The sequence below is a fragment of the Penaeus japonicus genome, unplaced genomic scaffold, assembly GCF_977035675.1.
Source record: "Penaeus japonicus unplaced genomic scaffold, GWHDUDI00000001_assembly GWHDUDI00000012, whole genome shotgun sequence".
Lineage (NCBI taxonomy): Eukaryota > Metazoa > Arthropoda > Malacostraca > Decapoda > Penaeidae > Penaeus > Penaeus japonicus.
Genome location: NW_028234414.1, coordinates 24,422,130 through 24,449,629, shown reverse-complemented (window position 1 = coordinate 24,449,629; position 27,500 = coordinate 24,422,130). Strand labels below are relative to the sequence as shown.

The following is a 27,500-nucleotide window of genomic DNA, read 5'->3' as shown; positions in this document are numbered from 1 at the left end:
CCGCCCGCCCGCCCGCGCTTGCCTCAAGATTTAGGACTGGCCCTCTCATCTGTATGCATTACGTTATTCTCCGGTCGGCGCGGTCTTGATGCGATACAACCTAACTGTTTTGTCGGCGGGAACATCGGTCGGGAAACTGGGCTGCGGCGGTGGAAGGGGGGAGGGAGGGAGGAAGGGAGGGAGGGAGGGAGGGAGGGAAAGATGGAGGGAAATGGGGAGGATTGTTTTTATTTATTTATTTTATTTTATTTTTTTGTGAGAAGGGCAAGTCTGTGTTTGTGTGTGTGTGTGTGTGTGTGTGCATGTATGTATGTTTATGCGCATGCGTGAGCATTATAGACAGACAGACAGACAAATGAGAGGGGAGTTCCGGACGACAGCATCCTCCGCCCTCCGCCTTCGAAATGAACTCGGTGCTGAACATTAACCACGCGAAGAGGTCGAGGTCTCTCTTGGTAGGTCGTTTCACTCTCGTCATGCAAGGGTCGCGGTGATATAAAATCGTTGCACGAGTCGTCACGGGCTCTCGCAAGTCTCGTAATAGGAGGGGAGAGGGAGAGAGGGAGACGGAGAGAGGGAGGGAAAGGGAGAGACAGGGAGAGAGAGAGGGGGGGGAGGGAGAGAGGGAGAGGGAGGGAGGGAAAGGGAGCAGAGGGTGTGTGGAGGAAGGGAAGGATGAGTAAGGTAGAGAGGGTAGGGATGAATGTAAGGTAGAAGAGGGGATCTGTATGGCATAGAATGGCGGAAGGGGAAAGATCAGGGGGAAAAAGGGAGGGAGGAAAGGTAGTAAGAATGTTATGATCGTCTCTATTCTAGGTTCGTGGGAATTGTGTTATTGTTATTATTATTATTATTATCATTATTATTATTATTATTATCATTATGATTGTTATTGTTATTATTATTATTATTATTATTATTATTATTATTATTATTATTATTATTATTGTTATTGCTAGTAGTAGTATCAATTATTATTATCATTATTGTTGTTATTATTACTACTGCTTCTACTACTTATTTAATTTTATACCTCTCATTTGTTTTATTGATTGTTTACGCATTGCTTACGCAACTTCGGGGCAAGAACAGTCGCGCGATCCAAGGGGCATTGCATTTAGAGAGGGTTTGCGCGTAAGGGAAAAGAGGGAAAGGGAAGAAGGAAGGGAAGTAGGAAAGAGGGAAAGGAGGAATTGCGATAGAGGGAGTGCGAAATAGGTAAGAGAGGGAGGGAGATGAAGGGACATAGTAAGGAATGTAGGAAGAAGAAGGGTATCTTAAAGGAAGGCTGGAAGAAGGGGAGGGAGGTGGATACAGTGAGGAAGGGGAGGATGAGGAGGATAGGCATAGTGAGGAAGGAAGAGGGGCGAGGGTAGAGGTGGACATCGCCTAACCGCACCAATTTGCAATGATGAGGCGGAAACTGCCAAGACGGCACATAGGGAGGGGGTAAGGGGGTAAGGGGTGGAAGGGGGAATCGGCGAGGGACGATGGAATCCAGTTGTCGTGGGCGGGGCGATCTGTCAAAAGGGGCGTTTCCCGACTGGTCTACCTGAGCAGCGGCGGCGACGTAGATGCTCATAATGTGTCTTTATCATTAAGGTAACCGGCTTAGGGCTGATCAGGAGAGCGGACTTGGCTGGCCGCAGACTCTCATAGGCATCGGCAAATTCCGCTAAATTCGGATAGACTTTTGTAGACTTCTGCTAGACTTTTGTCTTCCTTTTCTCTGATTTTGCTGAGAGATTTTCGCTGAGTTTGTAACGTTCGCGTAAGCTTTGGCAGACTTCCGGAGACTTTGATAGGAGGCTTCGTTAGACGTTCGTAGACCTTGTATCAACTTAGTCGATTCAAAAGGATAAATGCTGTTATGTCTATTCGCTGAGGCAAGAGCGATTTCGATAGAGTTAAATGTGGTGTGAGCGTGCGTAGAGTTTCGCACCACAGCTTGGTGAGTCATAATTGTTAAGTCGCCATTCGCGTCATGTCGTACGATTTTATTTTTTTTTTTTATGTATCAGTTTGTTTATTTATCAGAATTTATCATATTTATTTATTTGTTTATTTATTGCTATCATCAGTAATGATAACAGTAGTATCATTCCTATTCTAGAATTACCAGAATTACGTACATGATTATTACTATTCCTCTAATATGTTGAGCAGTGTTAGTATTATTACCTCCATGATGATCCAAACCAAAGTAACTCCACCTCGTTGCCATTATTAGAGAAAAAAAAAGTCGACAGCAAGTTGTCGCGTCGAGCAAGCTCCGCCGACGTCGATCTCCCGCGCGTCAAGAGAGTCATAAACGTAGCCGCTATCGGACGGCGATTCGACGTGTCCTCCCTCGCGCGCGCTCGTAACTGTCCTGCTAATGAGCGTCCTGAGCGACCTTGCTAGGGGCTGGGGCTGGGAAGAAGGGGGGGGGGGAAGAAGGGGAGGGGGGAAAGGGAGAGGGGGGAGGGGGGGGAGAAGGGGGGAAGGTGGAGGGAGGGAAGTTTGTTTGTGTGTGTGTGTGTGTGCGTGCGTGCGTGCGTGCGTGTGGTAGATAAAGGGGAGAAGGGGGAGAGGTGTAAGGAGGGAAGGGGTGTGTGTGTGATAGGTAAAGAGGAAAGGATGGAAGAAGGGGCTAAAGGGGGATGGAGAAGAAGGGGGGGGAGGAGAAGGAGGGAGGAGGGAAGAGGGAGGAGAAGTATGAACGTGCAGGCTCGTCGTCGCTCTACGTGACCTCTCACAGCCTATGGAGTTCTGCGCAGAGTGCAGGCTGTGTGTTTTACTGCTTCTACTACTTATTTAATTTTATACCTCTCATTTGTTTTATTGATTGTTAACGCTTTGCTTACGCAACTTCGGAGCAAGAACAGTCGCGCGATCCAAGGGGCATTGCATTTAGAGAGGATTTGTGCTTAAGGGAAAAGAGGGAAAGGGAAGAAGGAAGGGAAATAGGAAAGAGGGAAAGGAGGAATTGCGATAGAGGGAGTGCGAAATAGGTAAGAGAGGGAGGGAGATGAAGGGACATAGTAAGGAATGTAGGAAGAAGAAGGGTATCTTAAAGGAAGGCTGGAAGAAGGGGAGGGAGGTGGATACAGTGAGGAAGGGGAGGATGAGGAGGATAGGCATAGTGAGGAAGGAAGAGGGGCGAGGGTAGAGGTGGACATCGCCTAACCGCACCAATTTGCAATGATGAGGCGGAAACTGCCAAGACGGCACATAGGGAGGGGGAAAGTGGGTAAGGGGGGGAAGGGGGAATCGGCGAGGGACGATGGAATCCAGTTGTCGTGGGCGGGGCGATCTGTCAAAAGGGGCGTTTCCCGACTGGTCTACCTGAGCAGCGAGAAGGGCGACCACGTAGGTGTCATAATTGTCTTTTTCGTTAAGGTAACGGGGGGGGTGATTCAGGAGGGGGGGGGGGGCTGGCAGCAGACTTCATAGGCATCGCAAAGTTCCGCTATTGGATGATTTAGTAGACTTCTGCTAGACTTTTGTCTTCCTTTTCTCTGATTTTGCTGAGAGATTTTCGCTGAGTTTGTAACGTTCGCGTAAGCTTTGGCAGACTTCCGGAGACTTTGATAGGAGGCTTCGTTAGACGTTCGTAGACCTTGTATCAACTTAGTCGATTCAAAAGGATAAATGCTGTTATGTCTATTCGCTGAGGCAAGAGCGATTTCGATAGAGTTAAATGTGGTGTGAGCGTGCGTAGAGTTTCGTACCACAGCTTGGTGAGTCGTAATTGTTAAGTCGCCATTCGCGTCATGTCGTACGATTTTATTTTTTATTTTTTTTATGTATCAGTTTGTTTATTTATCAGAGTGTGTGTGTGTGTGTTCGTGTGTGTGTGTGTGTGTGTGTGTGTGTGTGTGTGTTCGTGATTATGATTTAAAGGAGAAAGAAAATGGTGATGTTTACCCCTTGCCTTGCTGTTATCGCGTGCGTTTGTGTGTGCCATGGGCTAGCGTTGACTGATATAATATCACCACATCATAAGGAGCGTGATTCGACGGCCGAAAATGGTGCCACGGAGAGACGGAAGGTGTATTAGCTGCATGCTAGCTAGAGGGGCGGGGGTTGTGCTTTTTATGGGGGTAGGGAAGCGATCGCCGCTTGAGAGGTTGTCATGGTAACGGTAGCATAACATGGGTGATGTGAGTTATTCTGGACCTTATCTCGAGTTTTAATTTCATTCTCACTTTTTCCTTAAATCTTTATTTATCTTCTTGCCTATCTCCTTTTCTCCATATCCGTCTCCTTTCTCCCCATTTCCCCTCCCTTCCTCCCGATTTTTTTTTCTCCCTGTCTCCTTCTGCCTTCATTCCTTCCTTCTCTCTCTCACTTTATTTTCCATTCCTCGTTTTCTCCCTTTATTTCGTTTCCCTTTTCTCCCTTTTCGTTTCTTCCACCCTTATTTCTCCCTTCCCTTACTCATTTGCGTAATTTTCAAAGAAAATGGAGAAAAAAATAGACAAGGATAACTAAAGAAAAAAGAAAAAAAAATATCAAGACTAGACTTAAGATACAAAACAAAACAAAAAAAAAATCAATCATTCAATACAAATAGAAGAAAATAGCAACACCACCAAAACCGAAAAGGAGACAAAACAGAAAGGAGAAGATCAGAGAGCCCCGCCGTGGCCGCGCCTTCGTGAATCCCCCGGCAGCAAAACGCCCCCTTCGGGAGGCCACAAGAGAGGCCGTAACCAGCCGTGTGATCGCTGTGCAAACGTCCTCACACAATAGCCGACTGAAGATGTCCCGCCGGAAGGAGGGAGGGGGTGGGGGTGGGGGTGGGGGAGAGGGGGTGGGCATTAGAGGTGGAGGAGGGTGAGGCAGGTTGGAGTGGGGGTGGGGGTAGGGATGGGGAGGGATTGGAGTCCGTGAGAGGAACTATCTTCTTGGGTTTTATCTTTTCTCCTTATTATTATTATTCTTTTTTACCTTGTTTCTTCTCCTTTATCTTTTTTTTTTTTTTCTATTATTCGTAGGTTACAACTCCTCTTCTTTCTTCTTCATCTTCTTCTAGGAGGAGGAGGAGGAGGAGGAGGAGGAGGAGGAGGAGGAGGAGGAAAGGGAAAGAGAGAGGATGGAAATAAAGGAGATGGGGATTTGTGAAGGGAAAGTGGGGGAGTGGGGGGAAGGGGTTAATAAAATCTAGAAATAGAGAGGGGGACGGGGAAATGGGAGGAGATGGGGAGGGGAAAAGGAAGAGGCACGGAGGAGAAGGAAGTGAGGGGATAAGGAAGGGGGAAAAGGAGGGTGGGGTGAGAAGGTGATGCAGATAGGGGGGGGGGAAGAGAGGGGGAAAAACCCAAGAGGGGAAGGTCGAAGTAACGATAATAACAGAAAAAAAGGGGAGAAGGAAAAAGAAGAAGAAAAGAAGAAAGAACGATAAGGAAGAAGAAAAAAGAAACACAAGAAGAAGAAGAAGAAAAAATAAAGAAGAAGAAAGTCGAAAAGATGACCCAAGATGGGTGAGGATATCGAAGGCAAGAATGAAGGGCCGGGGTGGACTCCTTCCCTTTGATCTCTCCCCTTTACAGCGGCGCCTTGCGGGAGTCCTCTGCTGTGGGCGGCGGGGAGTGCGGAAGGTGGCCGCGTTGGGGGCGAAGGGCGGTTTATTGGGGCTGCCTGGAAGGGGAGTTACGGGAGGGGAGAGGAGGGGTAGAGGGACATATCTTTTTTTTTTTCCTTTCGTCTCTTTTTTTTTCTCTTTTTCTTTCTATTTTCTCTCTCTTTATTTTTCTCTTTTTATCTCTCTCTCTCTATATATATTCTCTCTCTCATCTCTCTTCTCCTCTCCTCTCCCTCCTTCCCCTCCCTCTTCCAATCCCTCCTTCCCCCTCCTCCCCCCCTTCCCCCTCCCCCTCCCTCTTATCTCGGTCCCGTGCTGTTGGTGGGCAGCGGGAAACGGCACGACTGGTTCCTCCCTCCGTCAAGCGGGTGTCACCTGCCAAGTGTGTTAATGACATGCGCGCAACACATCGACACCGCTACTTCTTCTTTCGTATTCTTTCTTGTTCTTTCGTATTCTTTCTTGTTCTTTATTGTTCTTTCTTGTTCTTTCGTATTCTTTCTTGTTCTTTATTGTTCTTTCTTTGTCTTCATTATTTTTTCTTCTTTTTCTTCCTCTCATATATTATTATTGTTGTTGTTGTTGTTATTGTTATTATTATTATTACTTTTTTCTGTCCTTTTTCTTGTTCTTTTTTTTCTTTCTTTTTTCATTCTTCTTTCTTGTTCCTTTTCCTTCTTTTAGCTTAGAATCTTTTCTTTCATATTTCATCATTCATATCGTCTTCTCCTTTTCTTTTCTATTTTTTCCTACTTCCTTTTATTTAATTTTTAGGTTGTTTTTAAGAAGAAATCCATTTAGATAACGTTTTATATTGGGGGGGGGGGTATAAGGGTGATACGGGTCTGTGCCTGCTTGTGTGGGCGGGTGTGTGGGTTGTGAGGGGTCGAATGGGCGTGGGTGGAAACTGTACCTGCAGGTCGAGAGAACGCAGATGGGCGCGATGCATCTGTTCTGGAATTTGCATTTGTGCCCTCTTCTCTTCCCTTCTCCCTCTCTCCCCTCATTCCTGTCTCTCTCCCTTTCCCTCTTTCGCATTCGCTCCGTGTCGTTTCCCCCTCCTTCTTCTCTTTCACTTCCTATATCCTTGTTCTTTACTCTCTTTCTCTCTCTCTCTCTCTCTCTCTCTCTTTCTCTTTCCCTCTCTCTCGCATTCTCTCTCTCTCTCTCTCTCTCTCTCTCTCTCTCTCTCTCTCTCTCTCTCTCTCTCTCTCTCTCTCTCTCTCTCTCTCTCTCTCTCTCTCTCTCTCTCTCTCTCTCTATCCCCTGTCCCCAACTCCCCTCATCCCCCCACCTTTCTCCCCCTCCCCTCTCCCCTCCCATCCACAGGCAAGTCGTCAATACATATTTGAATCTTCTCATAGACGACCTTCCCACACTACGACGACCCACACACTCGCTGATCTTGGTCGTGATTGGGATGCTTGTCCGTTTTATGCCGAGATAAATCTTCGCTCTTGTAAAAATGTCGGTCAGAGAGAGGGAGGGACGGAGGGACGGGGAGGGAGAGGGAGGAGGAGAGGGGTAGGGAGGGGAAAAGGGGATTTGGGAGAGGTAGGGGGAGAGAGGACGGGGTAGGTGGGGAGGGAGGGGAAATGGGGAAGAGGGAGGCGGAGAGAGAGATTAGACGTCATCTATTATCATTCTTATCATTATTGATCATCATTATCACCACTAATCGTATTGTTATTATTATTGTCATTATTATCATGATTATTATTCATTACTTACAGCCAACTTAGAGAGATCTTAATTGATTTAACCAAGATAGATTTTCGTACCCCCCACCCCCACCCCACCCCCCTTGACGCCCGCAGAAGATGGCGACGGAAAATTACATTTGTACTTCGAATTGAATCCCAGATCGAGCGATGCGTATTGTTTATGCATGAACCGAGATGAATTTCACCTCCGCCGTCGTAAAGCAATCGTGTGGCCCTCTCCCCCCCCCTCTCTCTCTCTCTCCGCTTCCCTCTCTTTACTCTTCCCTCTCTCTTTTCCTTCCTCTCCCCGCTCTCTCCCCGCTTTCCTCTCTCTACTCTTCCCACTCTTTTTTCCTTCCTCTCCTTTCTCTACCCGCTTCCATCTCTCTACTCTTCCCACTCTCTTTTGCTTTCTTTCCTCTCTCTACTCTACCCACTCTCTTTTCCTTCCTCTCCTCTCTCTTCCCGCTTCCCTCTCTTTACTCTTCCCACTCTCTTTTCCCTCCTCTCCCCGCTCTCCTTTCTCTCCTCTCTTCCTACTCCTCTCTCTCTCCTCTCTTCCCACTCTTCTCTCTCTCTCCTCTCCCCCACTCTTCTCTCTCTCCTCCCCCCTCCCCTCTCTTCCCTCTTTCCTGACTCCTCCCTAACTCTCCTGCTTTTCTTATCTTCTTTCTTCCTAGTCTTCTCTTCACATCCTCCCCTTCTGCACCCCCTGTCTACCTTCTTTCTCTTCCCTCTGTTTGCCTACCGTCACTTCTCACTCCCCCTTTCCCCTCTATCACCCCCTGCCTCTGTCCCCTCTCCTCTTTCCGTTCCCCTTCCTCTGCTATTCCCCTTTCCCCTCTATCACCTGCCTCCTCCCTCTCCTCTCTTCCCTCCCACGGACCTTTCACCCTCCCCCCTCTCCCCTCCCCCTGCCTCCCCCCCCTTATGTGTCGTAAACGCCACGCTGGTCCGAGGAACCACCCAGTGATGAAGGGCCGGGCAGTGGACAGTCCGCCCAGCCGGCCTGTCTGTCAGCCGTGTCACGCCGAAACGCGGCCACTAAACACCCGCTTTCAAGGGTAAGGCGTGGGCGTAGGTATGTGTTTGTGGGGGGGGGGGGTTAAGGGGAAGGTGGGTGCGAACTGGGGGGAGGGGATAGAAGGGAGGGGAGTCAGATGGTATACTATCCTGATGGTGTTTTGTCAACTTTTTGGCTGGTGTGATGAGCTCTCTCTCTCTCTCTCTCTCTCTCTCTCTCTCTCTCTCTCTCTCTCTCTCTCTCTCTCTCTCTCTCTCTCTCTCTCTCTCTCTCTCTCTTCCCCATCCCTCCCTCCTTCTCCCTCCCTCCCTTCTTCCTTTTCTCCCTTCTTTCTTTCTTTGTTTACTTTCTACTTTGTATCGTCACTCACGTAGAAAAGTCATAAGCTTGTTTAAGCCACAAGTGTTTGTCCTCCCCCCTCTCCCCTCCCTCACCCCCCCCTCACCCCGCTTCAAAAGAATCGCTTCATCCGAGTCCGTCCGTCTTCCTAAGGCAATAACCATTCAGCCGCCAATAACCCGCAAATGAGCCACGGTTCTCCCCCTTCAAGTAAACACTCTTCTCCCTTCCCCTTTCCATCCCTTTCCTTCCTCCCTTTCTGTAGGCCCCTTCCCCTCCCCTTCCCCTCACTCCCCTCCCCCCTCCTTGTAGGCCAATCCTTTTCCTCCCCCTCCCCCTTAAAGACCATTCCTTCCCCCTCCTCTCTCCCCTCTCCCCTCTCCCCCCTTTGGGCTAACTGCATCAAAGATTGTAGGGCGAAATGACCTGCGTGTTATGAAGCTTTTGGGCCACATTTCCCCCTCCTTTCCCCTCGGACGCTCTACCTGGAGGTGCCTCATAAAAACGAGGGTAGAGAGGGCGAGGGTGGGCGCAATGAGAGGGACGTGATGAGGGTGAGGGGAGCTGAGCGTTGATAGCGGAGGGGAGTCTGTCTGTCTGCGCGTCTACGGTCAACGCAGGGGGAAGGGGGGGTGAAAGGGAGGTATAGAGAGTGGGGGGGGGGGAGAAAGAGGAGAGAAGAGAAATGGGGGAGGTGGAGAAAGAGAGAGGGTAGTGGGGAGAGAGGATGAGGAAAAGTGAATAGGGAGAGAGGGGATGTCTTTGCTTTGGCAATTCAATTCCTTTTCATTCTTTCCCATAGAGTTATACATCCAAAGGAATCATCAGAAAATAATTAACCTCTAAAATAATCCCATTACGAGCTCACACTTCATTAGATTAAAGATCACGGTCCAGCCAGTCAAATTGATCGCACAGCAGGTCAGTGTAGAGGATTTTAAAAGGTGTATGCAATCGTGCAAATGACCGAGGAAGGTTGACGCAGAGGGACAGCGGGGTGTCTGTGGTTGATATTGTTCGTTGTGGGTTGTTGCTTTGTGGCAGGAGGGCTGGTGTTGGTGTTGTGAATGGTGGCGGTGTTGTTGCTTGTTGGAGTATTGTGTTTGTTGCCGAGTATGTGTGTTTGCGTGTGTCTGCGGATGTGCAATTGTGCATGCGTCTGAACATGTGCGCTTAAACCAAAAGCTGTAATTAATATTAATGTTTTAAGTGTTAGTTTACTGTTAGTTTACCGTACATATTCAAATTAACATTTCCATATTCTTCTTGGAGTTTCATGTATTCATTAATATCTCGTCTCTTTCCAGCACCTCATATCCAAGAAGCTCAAAAAGGGCGGCAGATCAGCGTCCAAGTTGGAGCATTCGCTGAAAAATGCCGACGGGTGAGTTTTTTCTTTTTTCTTTTTTATTAATGTATTTATTTTTATGTGTGTGTCTTTTATCTGTCGTTGGTTTTTTTGAATATCTAATTACCGTTACTTGTTGTTGTTTTCATATTATGACTAGGTGATTAGATATAAATTCTCAATTTAAGTGAGATAGTTGAAGGACGCGGAAATCAAGAAATCAGAGAAAATGTGTTTTTGAGGGATAACTTGTTCATTACTTGATGCGGTCAGGATAGGTACTTTGATGCATTAGCATTGTAAATGAAAATAGCAAAATAGAGAAACACACACACGCGCGCGCTTGCTCGCTTGCTTGGTCACCCACTCACTCACTCTCTCACTCACTCACTCACTCTCTCACTTTCTATCTCTTTCTCTCTCTTTCTCTCTCTTTCTCTCTCTCTCTCTCTCTCTCTCACTCACTCACTCACTCTCACACTCTCTCACTCTCTCGTTCTCTCATTCTCTCATTCTCTCACCCTCTCTCTCTCTCTCTCTCTCTCTCTCTCTCTCTCTCTCTCTCTCTCTCTCTCTCTCTCTCTCTCTCTCTCTCTCTCTCTCTCTCTCTCTCTCTCTCTCTCTCTCTCTCTCTCTCACTCTCTCTCTCTCTCTCTCACTCTCTCTCACTCTCTCACTCAATCACTCTCACTCACTCACCCACTCACTCACTCACTCACTCATTCATTCTCTCACTCACACACACACACACACACACACACACACACACACACACACACACACACACACACACACACACACACACACACACACACACACACACACACACACACACACACACACATACACATACACGCACTCACTCACTTTCTGACAGACAAACAAAGGTGATTACTACCGTTGCGTGTTGTGTATGCAAGCGTCGCGTCATCACACTCTTAGTCATCATTTTTTACCTGTGGATTGGAAAAAAGTTGTTTTGTTTTTTATCTATTTGTTTTATTTATTGTTATTGTTATTGTGCGTGTGTTTGTGTGTTTGTGTGTGTGTGTGTGTGTGTGTGTGTGTGTGTGAAAATTTATTTACTGTATTTTTTTGAAGCATGTTTACCTGAGGAATATATGAACATTATTAGGTTTCGTTATAAGACAATTAAGGAACACCCCCTTTTTATGGGGAGGGAGCGCATTGTTACAGAAGAAGAGGACACAAACTATGCAACAAACAGCGGAAGAATCTCAATCACATCAAACGGGAAGGAGGATTGCATTTCCAAGATCAGGAAAACTTGCTCGAGCTTTCACCTGTTGCGCAGGTGTTTTCGAACAGCTGTCTTAATAAGCGGGCCAGTCTTGCCGTTTTATTGCCGCTCTGACCTTCTCCCCCGGGCCGTGCTCCGAGAGAGATGTCACAGCGTCTGTTGACAAGATGTTTTTATTACTTGTTCTCCCTCCCCTCCCCCCTTACCCTCCTCCCCCTTGCCGCCTCCTCCCCTTGTTCTCCCTCTCTCTCTCTCTCCGTTGTCATCTCTTGTCTTCTCCCTTAACCTACCTCCTCCTGCTCCTCCTTCCCCTTGCCTCTCTCCCCTTCCTCTTCCCTTTTCTCCCCCCTCCTCTTGATCTCCTCCTCCTCCTTCATCTCCTCCTCATCCTCATTCTGTCTCCGTCTTTGTCTCCTTCTCCCACGCTTAGTCTCCGCTGATGGGCCGCGTCTTGTCACCTTTATGCTCACCAGGTGGCTTTCTTCGGTCGCTGTTCTTCTTTCTATCCTTCTTGTTTTTTTAATCTTCTTTCTCCTTCTCCCCCGCTCTCTCTCTCTCTCTCTCTCTCTCTCTCTCTCTCTCTCTCTCTCTCTCTCTCTCTCTCTCTCTCTCTCTCTCTCTCTCTCTCTCTCTCTCTCTCTCTCTCTCTCTCTCTCGCTAATGACAATCAGCATAAAACTGATGATGAGGAAAAGAACAACCATCCAGCGGGCCTTTGAGTCGTCCCCAACGACCATCAGACCCGACAGTTTTTTGCCTTTTACTCGTTCTGGCGATGTTTCTGTTCCATCAACCCCGGGCATCATATACCCCCACGCGGACGCACTGGCCCTATCTAGTCGTGGTGCCGCCCCACTCAGAGGTCGCAGTGCCCCCTCTGAGGTCGTGGTACTACCTCCATTGTGACATGACGTTTCCCCCCTCCCCTCTTCCCGATCGAGCCGCCATGTTTGTTTCGAAGGCTGCAGCTGGCCGCGACCTTGGCTTCCCACATGCAAATGGTCGTTAATGCGCCGCGTGCGAGGAATGCATCTCGGGGACTTCGGGTTCATTAACGACCACTCGCCATGGCCGCGTGTGTACGTGTGTGTGTGTGTGTGTGTGTGTGTGTGGAGAGAGAGAGAGAGAGAGAGAGAGAGAGAGAGAGAGAGAGAGAGAGAGAGAGAGAGAGAGAGGAATGTGTTACGGGACTCTGCATAGTACCTTCTCACGAGCTTTCGGACGAAGGAGGGGGGAGGGAGGAGCGGAGGTGGAACGATCCTTTGGGGGTAGAGGAGGAGGAGGAGGGGGGGGAGGGGGGGGAGGGAGCTCCGGGCGGGAATGCAGATTTAAGATTTTCCGCCATTCCAGAAGTTCTCTCTCTTCGGCCATATTTTTTTCTTTTCATCCCATAAAATTTTAGGTTTGTTGCATTGACTCTTAGTTTATGGCGAACTAAGAGGAAAATTATAGCATTTTTACGCTCCCCCCCCACCACACCACCGTATCCTGCCGTTGTGGTATCGGCGATTGAGAGAGAGAGAGAGAGAGAGAGAGAGAGAGAGAGAGAGAGAGAGAGAGAGAGAGAGAGAGAGAAAGTCAACATTTCTCGCAATGACCAGGGAATTAAGCGATCGCGGGCGGTGGTTGAAAGGCGTGGGCGTGCTTCTTCGCTGTAATGGCTATCTCGCTGTTCGAATGGCGAAATAGGCGTCCGCAGTCGGCAGCGGCGGCGGCGGCGGCGGATATGCAGGCGAGCGGGCGGCGATGATATATGCAAGGCAGCAGATGCGGATTATCGGGGGGCCGTGGGAGGTGCAGGGGGGGAGGGGGCTATCGGGTATGTCCTGGTGTATTTTCTTGTTTCTTTTTTCTCTCTCTTTTTCGCTCCTCTCTCTTCTATGTCAGTGCTTTCTCTGTTTTTCTGTTTTCTCTCTACTCTGTTATCTCCTCTCTCTTCTCTAATCACTCCCTATTTCTCTCTCCCTCTCCTTCTTCTCTCTCTTTCTCTCCCTCTCCTTCTTCTCTCTCTTTCTCTCTCCCTCTCCTTCTTCTCTCTCTTTCTCTCCCTCTCCTTCTTCTCTCTCTCTCTCTTTCTCTCTCTCTCTCTCTCTCTCTCTTTCTTTCTCTCTCTCTCTCTCTCTCTCTCTCTCTCTCTCTCTCTCTCTCTCTCTCTCTCTCTCTCTCACTCTCTTTACCTTTTCTTAGATTTTATGTATTGATTTATTATTTTGTGTGTGTGTAGGGAGGGGGGGGAGGGGAGGCGATTTATATTTGTAGATTTAAGCTTCATTTTCCCTGTTTGTTTGTTTTAATTATTTTTGGTTATTCTGCTCTGTTTTGAAAATGCCCTTTCTTAGTTATTTTTCTTAATAGTCGAATTTGGGATATATAACAGAAAGAACAAAACGACAGATATACATATAGACACTGCATCTGTCGTATTGATCACCCCCACCACCACCCCCTTCCCCCCAACCACACTCCTAACAGATCGTCCCCTTCACACCCCCTCCCCCCCTCCCACCACCACCTCTTCGCCTGTGCAACATCCCTCCCTCCCCCCTCCTCCTCCTCCCCCCTCCTCCTCCCCTCCTCCCCAGAAAAAATGTCGGCTAGGTCAAGGGGTACAAAGGTGGTTTTATTGCCTACCTGTTCCGCTAGTTATGCCGGGCCGTTGATGATCATTCTCCCTCCCTCTGTCCCTCCCTCCATCCCCTGGTCACCCTCCCCCCCCCTCCCTGGTCACCGCTTCTCCCTTGAGAGGACAATGCCAAATATGTTGAAAATATTCCACGCATTCCTGTCTTCTTTTTTTCTTCTTCTTTTTGTTTTCGTTTCTTTTTTTCCCACTTGCGATCATCTCCTTTTTCTTTCTTCTAGCTTAATTCTCTCTCTCTCTCTTTCTCTCTCTCTCTCTCTCTCTCTCTCTCTCTCTCTCTCTCTCATTCTCTATCTCTCCCCCTCCCTCTCTCCCTCTCCCTCCCCTCCTCTCCCTCCCTCCCTCCCTGTAATGTGCAATCCATTCGTTGTTCGCATTTTGTTTGTTCATTGTTTTACCTTTTATGGCGGATTGTCGAATATCTTTTTTTTTCTCTTTTTCACTATTTTTTTGTTATTTGTTATCGTTATTATATTTATTATTTTTGTATATGTATATATATATATATATATATATATATATATATATATATATATATATATATATATATATATATATATATATATATATTTTTTTTTTTTTTTTTTTTTTTTTTTTTTTTTTTTTTCCGTATCCCTTGATTCGGTTTCCTTGCATGTTCCTTGGTCTCTGCTTTTGGTGCCTTCGCTTTTGCTTTTGGTTTGTGCTTGCCTCTTGATTGCGTCTTTCTTTTGAAAGCTCTTTGTTGGTATTATACTCCGTTTCCCTCTTCTTTCCCCCTTCTCTCCCTCCTCCCCCCCCACCCTTTTCTTCCTCCCTCCTTCACTTCCTCCTTCCATTCCTTTCATTCCTTCCATTCCTTCCTCCCTGCCTCCCTCCTCTCCCGTCCCTCCTCTCCTCTCCTCTCCTCTCCTCTCCCTTCCTCCCTTCCCTCCTCTCCTCTCCTTGCCTCTCACTCCCTTCCCCTCCCTTCCTCCTCTCCCTCCTCTCCCTCCTCTCCCGTCCCCCCTCCTTCTCTTTACCGCAGAGCGTGTATTACTCGAGACATAATCCAGTGAAGCCCCTCTTTGCTGCCGGGACCTCGGGCGCGAATACGGAATATTTCTGTTTTTTATATTGTCTTTCGTGTTTCTCTTTCTTTCCCTTTCTTTCTTTTTTCTCATGTATTTCGTGTTTCCTTCTTTTTTTCTCTTTCTGTCTTTTCTCTTTCTCTATTTTCTCTCTTTCTTTCTCTCTTTCTCTCTTCCTCTCTCTCTTTCTTTCTCTCTTTCCTTCTTTATTTCTCTCTCTCTCTCTCTCTTTCTCTCTCTCTCTCTCTCTCTCTCTCTCTCTCTCTCTCTCTCTCTCTCTCTCTCTCTCTCTCTCTCTCTCTCTCTCTCTCTCTCTCTCTCTCTCTCTCTCAAAGGAGTCAATCAAAGAAGGAAGGAAGGGAAAGAGGAAGAGAATTGAGAAACCAAGGGAGGAAAAAACAAAAACGAATCAAGGAAGAAAGAAAAGCGAGAACGAGTGCACATAGCGAGTAGGAGGAGAAGAAGAAGAAGAAGAAGAAGCAGAAGCAGAAGCAGAAGGATGATGATGAAGAAGGAGAAGACGAAGGAGAAGAAGAAGAAGAAGAAGAAGAAGTCTAAGAAGCAGCAGAAGCAGGAGTCAGTCCCGCGGACTTAACCTGCTCGGTATGCCAAGAGCCCGGCCGGCAATGATCACTGCTTCTGCTTCCTGACTGCGGGATGATCCTCACTCTGCAAGGACCTCACAGGCTCTGCTCCCTGGGTCGGTAGGGGAGGGGGGGGGGCTGAAGGAGATTGTAGAGGCAGAGATGCGACTGGTTAGGGTGGGGTGGAGGGGGGGAGTAGTGGTGGTAGTGATGCTTATGCATGTGTGTTTTTTTTTCCTTTGTCATTCTTATTATTGGTTTGTTGTGGTCTTTGTCTGTTCTCTTCTTCCTTTGAAAAAAAAAAATATATATATATATATATTTCTCATGTCGTCGGTGTATCCCTTTCCTCCTCCTGCTCTTCCTCTTCCTCTTCTGCATTCCTGTTAGCTTCCCAATCCCCTGCCCCGGTCTTCTCTCTCTCTCTCTCCCTTCTCCCTGCCATCCCTACTTCCCACCCCTCTTCACCCGCTTCCTTTCTCCATCCCCTAACCCTTCTCCTACCCTTTTCCCCTTCCCTTTCACTCTCCTTCCCTCCTCTCCTGTCCTCATCTACCTCCCCCCCCCCCCCGCCTTCCCTTCATAGGTGCCCCCTCGCCCTCCCTTCGCTCATCTACCACCCTCCATCGCCGATTTCTTTGCCAGTGGCCTTCATTATTTCTCTATCTATCTATCTATCTTTATCTCTCTCTCTGTCTCTCTCTCTCTCTCTCTCTCTCTCTCTCTCTCTCTCCCTCTCTCTCCCTCTCTCTCCCTCTCTCTCTCCCTCTCTCCTCTCTCTCTCTCTCTCTCTCTCTCTCTCTCTCTCTCTCTCTCTCTCTCTCTCTCTCTCTCTCTCTCTCTCTCTCTCTCCCTCCCCCCCCCCCCCCTCTCTCTCTTTCTCTCTCTCTCTCTTGCTCTCGAGGTCACGATCAGGGAATAAAAGAAATGATTGGATTATTGGTTTATAATAGGATTGTTGACAGTCGATTCATTGGGGACGATTATTTCTCCCCCCTCTCTTCCCCCCATCCCCTTCCCCTTCCCCATCCCCTTCTCTTCCCCTTCCCTCCCCTTCCCCTTCCCTCCCCTTCCCCTTCCCCTTCTCTCCCCTCCTCCTTCCCCCTCGTTTTTCCCGCGTTTTTTGTGTGTGTGTGTCTTTTGGGAACGGTGGTCTTGTCCTTGTAATTTGTGGGAGTATAGGTACGTTTGTGTGACTCGTGTTTGTTTGTTTACTGTATTTACGTATGTTAATCTGTAGCTATTATTGTTGTTATTATTATTGTTATTAATGTTATTGTTGTTAGGATTCTATAATGAGTACTAAATATGCGTGCGTCGATGGTATTTCTAATGCAATTTTATATCCTTTTCGAGTTCAATAGCGGAAAGTTATAGCTTTTATTATTTATTATTTTCCCATATATTTTTTTCATCCATTTCCTTCCGATCGCTCAAAAAAAGTTAAAGTACTCAACCCAAAGCAAAGGAAATGCTAAATATACATTCCCACAACTGACCACCGACATTCGTCCCCGTATTCACTGTTGCTTTTCATTGCATGCAAGGACATTCATTCACATACACAAGATTCCCACAATTTCATTCACTCCTCGTGGCCATTCATAAATTATTGGTAGTGTAAGGAATGGCATTTGATGGTGGGGTGCAGTTCTACGCGAGGCGAGGTATAAAACTGGTAGGATTATTTCACACACGGCCATTGTCTGATCTTATGGAACCACTCTGCGCCGTTCAGAAAAGTCGCATCATGATTATATATGTTATTCTTATTTATTTAGTTATTTATTTTTTAGCAAATCATGACAGTCGTAGATCGTTTTTTTCCCACAAAGCTTGATTTATACATGATTTTTTTTTTCCTTTTTTTTCGCTGTTCCCACGAGTCCTGATTATACTTTCATTTGTTTCTTTTTTTCCTATTCCCAGAAATCCACTCGTCGTCCTTTAAAAAAAATCGTAATACATAAATCTTGCAGATTTTACATATATATTTTTTTTTCTTTTTCTTCTTCTTTTCCTTTTCCTTTTCCCTTTTCTTTTTCTCTTATTTTTCTCTTCCCACACATCTACTCACTCGTCGTGGCAGTGCCAGAAGCCCGAGACTCATTCTGCTTTTTCCTCCAGCCCACTCGAGAGCGCGGACGACACCTTGCGGTCAGCCCGGTCCCACGAATCCCTCCAGTCAGCGGCGTATCCGCACGACCACGAAACGACCCCCTCCCCCCTGCACGAACGGTACGTACAGCCTTGGTCTCCCATTCCCCTTTTGGACTTTCGTACGTGGACAGGAGGAATAGCCATTGGATTGAATTAATTGCTAGATACTTGTTTATTGATGTTGGTTCTTGTTTATGGTCGATGAATTGATCGTTCTCCTTTGAAGTCGTTTTGGATATTGATTTATGTTCTGTTTGGTTGATTGGTTGGGTCTTAAGATTAGACAGTATGACGGATCATTTTAAAATAATCATATATAGGTTCAAAAGAAGCGCATGCACATAGAAATATAGGCTTAATAAATGTAATCTTTATTTTTTTTTCTGGCAGATCGAGAATTACAGTTAACCGTGATGAGGTGAGACGCACAGAAAATACCCTTAAAATATGGGTAATGGAAGCCAAGGGTATTCCTAATAAGAAAAAGTAAGTTGTTGTAATTCTGAATCCGTTTGTTAATTATTTGAAGTAATTGCATGCTAGAGTATGTGCTGAGATGATTTTATAGCCTGATTTGAGTATGATAGATGCATATTTTACTTAGATTTTTTTTTATTGTTCCTGAATACTTAGAGATAACTGACATCTCTCACGTGCATAAATATCCGTACAAAAAATAATAATGATAATAATGATAATAACTCCCGTCTTATTTCCGCAGGTATTTTTGCAACCTGATTCTCAACAATGAACTCTACAGAAGAACCTTCAGCAAGATGAAGTCCAACATGTGCTTCTGGGGAGAGTACTTCGAGCTCAACTCCCTCCCTCAGGTCAGTTCTGTGACCCTCCTTTCTGGATGACCTTTGATTTTTCCCCTTTTTTGAATAATGAAAAAAGGCCAGTTTTTATTTCTTTTGAGGAAGCTGATTCAGTACGAGTAGGAATCCTAATTTCAGAAGGCTTTAGATCTCGTGCTGACCGACCCAAATTCGAAACCCAGAATCACGCTTCCGATCCAGCGCGCACCCCCCCCCCCCCACAACCCCCAATCCCCAATCCCAATCCCCACCCCACCCCCGTCATGCATCGCAAACACAACTCACCGTCCCCCTTTAACCCCCCCCCCTTATCTCCCAGGTCTCCACCATCTGTATCGAGTTGATGCGCGAAGCCGACAAGAAGCCTGGCTACAAGAAGATCGGCACGGTGGAGATTGACCTCAAGCCGTCCAGCCCAGGTCGAGCGGCGCTGGTGGAGCAGTGGTACCCCGTCAAGGTCGATAAACCCGACCGCGAGATACCCACCCTTAGGATTAAGCACAGGTGGGATACAGGAGGGAGTGGGAGAGGGAGTGGGAGTGATAGGGAGAGGGAGATGGAGATGGGGATGGAGATGGAGATGGAGATGGAGATGGAGATGGAGATGGAGAAGGAGAAGCAAAAGGGAGAAGGAGAGGGAGAAGGAGAGGGAGAAGGAGAGGGAGAAGGAGAGGAAGAAGGAGAGGGAGAAGGAGAGGGAGAAGGAGAGGGAGAAGGAGAAGGAGGGAGAGGGAGAGGGAGAGGGAGAGGGAGAGGGAGAGGGAGAGGGAGAGGGAGAGGGAGAGGGAGAGGGAGAGAGAGAGAGAGAGAGAGAGAGAGAGAGAGAGAGAGAGAGAGAGAGAGAGAGAGAGAGAGAGAGAGAGAGAGAGAGAGAGAGAGAGAGAAGTACATGCAGACTTAGGGTGGACGGTGTCCCACTTGGGTTATTATACTGTTGTTCGAGTGAAGATTATAGTCATTAGACTTAGAAGCACGAAGTTATTCCCCTTCCTTTGAAACGGAGGTTATACATCACTCACTGCCTCTCCCTCCGCCACATCACAAGACGAAATACCTCCCCACGTCTACCAACCGTAACGTCGCTTCCCTCTCTTTTGCAGATTTCAATCCCTGGACATCCTACCACTCTCTCATTACGGTGCCTTCCGTCAGTACCTCAAGGACAACGCCACGTCCCTCTGTCAGCTCCTGGAGCCCGTGGTGTCCGTGAAATCCAAGGAGGACATAGCCACGACGCTTATCAACATCATGCAGAAGGAGGAGAGGGCCATCACGTTCCTCGTCAGCCTGATCTTGTCGGACATTCAGCGGATAGGTGATAAAAAAAGTGTGGATTTTTGTTTTTTTGGTTTTTGTTTTATATATACTTTTTGTATACTCTCGTGTGATATTGGTATTTTTGATGGGTTATAATTGCTTGTTATATATGTTAGAAATCGTTGAACTTCCTAAGTAAGGAGTCCTATTATCCCGAGTGTCCAAATCCTGACGTGTTCCTCCTTCGTCACGCCTTCAGCTGAGAACGAGCACCTCCTCTTCCGGGGCAACAGCGTCGCCACCAAGGCCATCGAAGCTTACATGCGGCTCGTGGGCGAACACTACCTGCAGGAGACGCTGTCCGACTCGATCCAGACTGTCATCGCCACCTCCGAAGACTTGGAGGTCGACCCCTTGAGGATCACCAACATTCAGTACCTTCCCCGTCAGCGAGATGTGCTGCGGGAGCGCGTCTGCTCGATATGGGACAAGATCATACAGTCTGGACGAAGCTTCCCTGTGTGCGTAGTATACTCTCTCTTTTTAATCATTTGTGTGTGTGTTTCGCCCTTCCACTCTTGGGAGGAAATTCGCATGATGATCAAAATTCTGACCGAATGAAACAGCCACTGACACCTATTCCCATGAGCAAGATGGAGATTCCCATGAATAATTTAAAAAAAACTAACCCTTTAAGAATGTTTCTCCTCCTCCTCCTCCCTTAGCGAGCTTCGGAAGGTGTTCCATACCATCCGGGAAAGGCTGTCTCGTCAGGACAAATGCGAGCTAACGGACAACCTCATCTCGGCGTGTGTGTTCCTCCGCTTCCTCTGCCCTGCCGTCCTGTCTCCTTCTCTCTTCAACATCACGCAAGGTAAGGAAAAGGGAGGAATAAATAGGCTGCTGCTGGTCGGAAAGGAAGGAAATGTGCTCCTTAGCGTTAGTAGGGTTGAGCTTCGTAAGACTGAAGGAAAATATGAGTTTTAGAATTATCCGTCTTGAGTACCGTTTACTTAAGGCTTGTAATTTCCATGAGATTGAATATCTGAAAGTTTAAATGTGTCCCGCTAATCTTTCGAAAGTCTAATGATACCCATATATATACAATTCAAAATATCTAAAAATACTATGTTCACAATTTTCTCAAGACGTAACACGAACTTTAATCCACACTAACCTATCAAATGGCCGCAGAGTACCCAGACGAGCGAGCGGGAAGAAACCTGACGTTAGTGGCCAAGACGCTGCAGACGTTGGCCAACTTCACTCACTTCCAGGGCAAAGAGAGCTTCATGGAGTTCCTGAACGAGTTTATCGACAAAGAGCAGGAGAAATGCAGAACTTTCCTGAGAACCATATCTGTAAGTTGGCTTGATTGCTGCAATTGGAGAAAGGCAAAACGTTATTGTAGTCACAGTAATAAAGATAATAACTGTTGTTTGCATTGATGATAATTTCAGAGGAAGATTAAAATAAAAATGTCTGATGTCAATAATATCCTCAGAACTTTCTTTCATTCAAACGTGTTATAAGAAAAGAATAACAGTTTTTTTTCTTATATATATATATTTTTTTTTTTTGCTTTTGCAGAGTCCACCCAACAGAGATGAGACGGAGCTCGAATTCGACGGAGAGATCGACTTAGGCAAGCACTTGGCTCAACTGCACCTCCACCTGACCGAAGCCATTGCCAAGATCGACACCCAGGTAAACACACTCGTTTTGCTTATTATCCTTATTTTTTTTTCTTTTCTTTTTTTTCATTATACAACAGAAGAAGGGAGATTGAGTGAACAAAACCGAAAGACTCTCTTCCGGGGGGATTTAACTTACCGAACGAGTAAACGAAACGGATTTTGTTGTTTTATTTTCTTTATGACTTAATTTTGTACATTTATGAGTTATCAGTTCATATAATGATTCATTTATGGTTGCTAATCCTCCCCCCCCCCCCAATCGTTCCCGATCTAGGGCTACGAGAGTGAGGCCAGCAAAGTCCTAGCGCTGGTAGAGGACATCAACATCCTCCTCGGAAGCGACCAGAAGGACCTCTCAAGCACCGCGTCCCGACAGCTGTCCTCTCACGCGCAGATCTCGGCGCCGCCTCTCGTGCCGTCGTCGTCGTCACTGTCTTCAGCCACGCATCCGAACAACAATTACATGTAGGGAATTTTGTTGTTGTTTGAGCTTTTTTTTTTTGTCTTTAGGGTTGTTTGTGCTATCATTTTAAGGGTTAGTTTTGGGTTTTATTGTTGTTTAAGGGCTGATTAGTTTCTTGTTTTAGGGTGTTGTATTTGGGTTTGTTGTTTTTTTCCTGATTGAGAGGTTTTTTTGTTATTTTAGGGTTTCGTGTTTTTGATAAAGAGATTCGAGTGAGTTTAGTCGGAGTTGGGGAAAAAAATAGAAAATTTGCTTTTTTTGCAGGCTTGATTTTGTCGTTTTTAAACAGGACAACGGATTCCCTATGATAAGAAGATATTCAAACGAGATTTCAATATAATAACATTACATCATTTCACTCTGCTGACATTCCACATCTACATGTTATTCATACCCTGTGTTTAACCTTACAGCAGAGAGGGTTGTGGCGAAGGGCTGAATGTAGTCGATGCCCAGTTGGGTAGAGTGATGGCAGGAGGCGAGGTTGATGTCGGGATGTCAGTGCCCACTACCAACACCCCGAGGTCCCAGTCCCTCCCTCGAGCAGCGACGCCTATATATACTCACCACCAGATGGTATGTACATCACCTGTTCTTGCTGGAAGGGTGGTGGGATGAGGAAATCCATTCTCTTCTTTTCTGCCTTGTTTCGAGAAAAGAATTATACTTGTAGACTTTGTATTGTTTTTTTTTTATATGTATAAAGAGGAAAAGTAAATGTCTCACGTTTGAAAAAAATATATATATATCATGTCTTTTTTTTAGTATGAAAGAGATAACATAGATTCCTTTTGATCTTTCCAATCTTTTTTTTAATTTCCATTTTCATTTTTCATTCAATTTCATTCTTCCTGTCCTTCCACAGCAGGCAAGCATTAGTCCCAGTATAAACTCGCCGTACCGGGACAAAACCGCCGCCAACGACCTGTCTACGAGTGATGACTACGTTCTGATAACGGCGTTCGACCACCAGACCGAGCCACAGAACTTCATGTATCCCTCCATGTACGTTGAGGCCTTTCTTGTCTTGAGGTTCTATGTATGGAAAGGGAGGGCGGTGTGTGTGTGTGTGTGTGTGTGTGTGTGTGTGTGTGTGTGTGTGTGTGTGTGTGTGTGTGTGTGTGTGTGTGTGTGTGTGTGTAGTCTCTAAGATGGAGTCCTTCCACAACTGGGGAAATCAAAAGGCATTGCACGTAAATAGCCAAAAGGGACAACCTTTACGCCAACATACAATACATGTATGAGTAGCTAAGCTTTGTAGCAATCTGCATTCATCAAAATCTTCATTTACGTTTTAAAAGTCCATTTTTCATGGTGATTCAACTTTAGATTCGAGGCTGTAATGCAAATAAACATTGAGATTTTTAAAGACTTGGCCATCATTATACATTTTTGGAAGTGATATCAGGACTGACTTAATGTTTTACTTCTACCCAGAAATCAACAAAAGTAGCAGCTTTGGGATACACCATGACTTACAACATAATTTACTCTTGCAGAGAAGCCAATAACAACAACTCCCCCTTGGCCGACATGAGGCTAAGCAACAACAACACATACTACATGGCAGAAGTAGCGCCCCCATCGTCCCCCATGCGCCAGACGAGCTCGCCGGGCCCTCACGCGGCCGGGGGAATGCACCAGCCCCTGAGAGGACATGTGCACCATCGCCTCCACCCAAGGTATGCGCGAACGACGGAAGGACATGGCTGCGCTTTGCCAGTTCTAGTGGTTATGTGTATTTGATTGACTTTGCTAATAGTATGGTTGCTTTTGGTTGATTGGTTATGTCTGCTAATGCCTGGCTGGAAAAGTATAATGGCGACTCTTCTTTCAGAGCTACAGCAATGTCCTCCAGAAGTCACTCCTTGACGGGGGTTCCGAATGCAATCGAAAGACGAGCAGTGTATCAAGACGAGTGCTCCGAACTCTACAGATACATGGATTCTTGTTCTCATAAGATCCATGCTCTCTGCATGGACAGTGAGAACAACATCCAAGGCTCACAGACATCCATCTCTCAGCTGTCCAATGTGGCGTCCTCAGGCTACCAGAGTTTCGCCTACTCACAGTCGTCATCGCCAGTGGACTCTCTCCTGCACACAGACAACTCCAGTTTGCTGTCTCGTGAGAACGGCAACTCTGGGCCGCCAGGAGGACTGAGACAAGTCTTACACGGTTCACCAGTAGGTAAGTAGTGCTCAAGAAGGGAAGGAGAAACTCCATGTCTCTTTCGTGTTTTGAAAATTGTGTGTGCTTGTCCAGAAGACTTGCTTTCTATCTTGTTGCTAAATGTTTGCCGAATTCTCCTTTGCTTGAAGTTGTCCTTATTTTGCATTTTCTTTCTGACGGAAGCTTAACACTGTGATGTTTCCTCCCCTTCATCACAGCATCTCCCATGCATCAGCCGCACAGTGCTAAGCACCGAGCCGTAGCAGTACACCCAGCATACTTAGGGCATGCTGGTCATGTGTCGCTACACGGCACTCCCAGACACATCCCAAGAGTCCCTCAGCCCAAAGGTATAAAGAGATCTCTAGATATAGCAATATAGAATTCCCCTTTAGTCTGTAAACTATTAAATACTACTTGAAATGAAGTGCTCAGAGCACAGATGACAATCTAGCTTTACATTTTAATCAGAGAGAATCCCCAAGTTAGTAGAAACCAGAATACTAATATGTCCATTCTCCCGTGTTGCTCCCCTCACTCGCTCGCGCCACCCCAGGGAGCCCCAACAGCAGCCTCAGCTCCTCCCAGAGCGTGGAAGACCTTTCCTCCCTCCGTCGTGGTCGCACCCGACAGCGCCGCTCTGCTTCCTCCTCCTCCGATTCCTCCCCTGACACCCGGCCAGCTTCTCACTCTCATTCTCACTCGCGCCGTCCTCATGCTCACCCCCCTCGCACCAACCCGCACTGCTCGCCCCGTCTGGCCACGTCACAGGCGCTCAGGCACGAGCTGAGGGCCAGGTCGCGCTACGATCGCAGCGCCAGTGGCCGGAGAGGCAAGAACTTGAGGTGAGGATGCGGCCTCGTGCTTCCTAGTCACGCTTCTGTGTGTGTTTTAGAGCATTTTCTTGTGAGAGAGTTTAATGTGTGTGTGTGTGTGTGTGTGTGTGTGTGTGTGTGTGTGTGTGTGTGTGTGTGTGTGTGTGTGTGTGTGTGTGTGTGTGTGTGTGTGTGTGTGTGTGTGTGTGTTACGTGTACGTGTGTGTGTGTGTACGTGTACGACTGTACGTGTACGTGTACGTGTACGTGTGTAAATTTATGTATGTTTTTGCATGCCCACAGCTCATCACATTTTACATGTATCACTCAGGAGAATAGCACCAACAGTCCATTAATAACCAGTTGGACATCATATATGAATTAGATGTATAAACTTATCCTAAATATCCTTCACCTCGACAAGCCCCCCTCCCCCCTATGCAAAGACGCGCCCAACACCTTCCCTCAACCAACAGATCCTGTGAACGAGACGACTATCCCCGAGGGTCATCCCACTGCTATGACGACTCCGAGGACGAAATGAGCATTGTGACTCGAGCATCAACAGGAGGAGGAGTGGGCATGGGCGTGGGCAGCTGGGCGAAAGATGGGCGGCGTTTGAGTCAGGATGAGCACATTGTTCCTTCCACCATTGCCTCTCAACAGATCTTGGACCAACAGGAAGACCAAATGAGAGCCATTGTTGAGAGGTGGGTTCGAAGTGTTAAAAGCTGATTTGATATATTTATATGTTCTCTTTAAAGTAGTGAGCCTAAGCTGAACATGGAAGTGAAATTGTGTTTAAGTCTTATAACTAATTAATACATGGATTTTAAGGTCTCCTTTTGGTATGTAATCTGGGCTAAACATTAGAGTAAAATTGTGTTTGTTATAACTGCATTTAGTACAAAAATTATAAGGTATCTTTGTAGGAATAAACCTCTGCTTAGATCTAAAAAAATGTGTTGTATATTAAGAAGTAAATCTATTTGATATTTTAATCTCAGGACCCTATTTTCCTCTAGTTTGGCATGATTCTTATACAAGGAAAACAAAAATATATCACATAGAAGTTTGTAAGATTTTGTGATGGAGGTAGTCCTACTTACATCATTAATTCAATACAGATACCTTCTGAATCTACATGCAAAATGTTCAGATTACTATTTAAGAAGAATTCAAATCTAAGCCTAGGACACGATGAACGACCTGACCAAGTAGTTCAAAGTCTCGACTAAGCCAACCTTCACCAACAGGTTAATGACGATGGAGCAAGAATTCCGTCACGAGCAGGAGCTCATGAGGCGGGAGATGCACGACAAGGACGCTCGCATTGATGCTCAAGCCAAGAAGATCGCAGCTCTCGACACTGCCAACACTGAGCTCATCCGCACCATCGCCACCTTAAGCACCAGGTGAGACGGCCGTCTTCTTTTACCAGAGGACATTCTATGTATGTGTACATGTACTTATGTGCATATATATTTATTGACTTGTTTATTTATTCATGTGTATACTTGTACATTTCTAGACTTTAAAAAGTTTCATATTAATTTTGTATTTACACACACACACACACACACACACACACACACACACACACACACACACACACACACACACACACACACACACACACACACACACACACACACACACACACACATTTTTGGACTCAAAGACTTCAGAATACATTATGTTTATGAAGTGAAAATTCCTATGATTCTGGTGCCTCCCTTGATTCAGACTTCCATATCAATTTTCAGACCCTCTGACATGAAGGCAACAGACCACGAGTTGCCAGGCGACACCACCATTGACTCCTGCAATGCTTCTGACACATCCGACTACAAGAGCTCCTCTTGCTGATTCCGAAATGATAACAAATTTTTACGTCATTAAGTTTAAGTGATGATGCTTATTTTATTAAAGATGCATTGGTAGATCAGATTATCTTAGAAGTATTATGTAAGAAAAGAAATATATATAGATATATATATATATATATGAATATGAATATATAAAATCCTAAAAAAAAATCTGTGGTAAAACGAACATGTATCGAATATTGTTAAAGTTGTTTTGAATGATTGTAAAACCAAAATCGCACTCAAGTTTGGATTTTTTGGTCCTTTGTAATGGATCAAACTCTTTAATGAAAGTGAAAAAAAAATGTGTATAACTACTTTTCAAAGTGCAAGCTTTTTGTTTTGGAAAAGCTTCTGTGCTGGGCATTTAAGTACAAGAATTTCATTCCCTTTTTTATATTTTACGATAATGATTTCTGTTCGTCCTCGATGTCATTTATTCCCACTTGAATATATTTTTACCTCACTTGCAAATGGAGCATGAACCTAGTCCAGTCTTGTTATTTGCCAGTCTGAATGCATCTTCGTGATTTTTCTTTTCTCTCAGTGCAAACTTGCAGACATTCCCTTATTGAGAGATGGATCGCTTTGTAGTTTTCTCTCTCTTAAAGATCTTTTTTTGTCTTCTTTACACTCAGTTTTGTACTTCATTTGCATATATTTTCTGTACCCAGTAGAGCCAGGCAACAAGACGCAGACAAGAATAATTATGCTATGGAGAGATCAGAT

The 27,500-nt window shown here is 46.1% G+C and overlaps 1 protein-coding gene across 4 annotated transcripts in view; it reads left to right on the top strand.

The window, feature by feature from the left end:
• The window catches only part of LOC122261914 (uncharacterized), a 677,613-nt gene that overhangs the window by 649,178 nt on the left and 935 nt on the right, over positions 1 to 27,500 (top strand). Inside the window, exons 6-25 of one of the 4 annotated variants that reach the window (XM_086542644.1) lie at positions 9,943 to 10,019; positions 17,646 to 17,756; positions 18,069 to 18,164; positions 18,400 to 18,511; positions 18,819 to 19,003; positions 19,600 to 19,814; positions 20,016 to 20,277; positions 20,482 to 20,630; positions 20,951 to 21,117; positions 21,347 to 21,463; positions 21,728 to 21,918; positions 22,330 to 22,492; positions 22,782 to 22,921; positions 23,416 to 23,598; positions 23,754 to 24,106; positions 24,307 to 24,438; positions 24,645 to 24,933; positions 25,380 to 25,613; positions 26,160 to 26,318; positions 26,670 to 27,500. The exon at positions 26,670 to 27,500 is cut by the window's right edge and continues 935 nt beyond it. In XM_086542644.1, coding sequence (XP_086398770.1) covers positions 9,943 to 10,019; positions 17,646 to 17,756; positions 18,069 to 18,164; positions 18,400 to 18,511; positions 18,819 to 19,003; positions 19,600 to 19,814; positions 20,016 to 20,277; positions 20,482 to 20,630; positions 20,951 to 21,117; positions 21,347 to 21,463; positions 21,728 to 21,918; positions 22,330 to 22,492; positions 22,782 to 22,921; positions 23,416 to 23,598; positions 23,754 to 24,106; positions 24,307 to 24,438; positions 24,645 to 24,933; positions 25,380 to 25,613; positions 26,160 to 26,318; positions 26,670 to 26,772 — 3,438 coding nt within the window. In that variant the 3' untranslated portion in view covers positions 26,773 to 27,500. Of the gene's footprint in view, positions 1 to 9,942; positions 10,020 to 17,645; positions 17,757 to 18,068; positions 18,165 to 18,399; positions 18,512 to 18,818; positions 19,004 to 19,599; positions 19,827 to 20,015; positions 20,278 to 20,481; positions 20,631 to 20,950; positions 21,118 to 21,346; positions 21,464 to 21,727; positions 21,919 to 22,329; positions 22,493 to 22,781; positions 22,922 to 23,415; positions 23,599 to 23,753; positions 24,107 to 24,306; positions 24,439 to 24,644; positions 24,934 to 25,379; positions 25,614 to 26,159; positions 26,319 to 26,669 lie in introns of all 4 variants that reach the window. The other 3 variants (XM_086542643.1, XR_015191462.1, XR_015191461.1) reach the window with 3 other exon arrangements.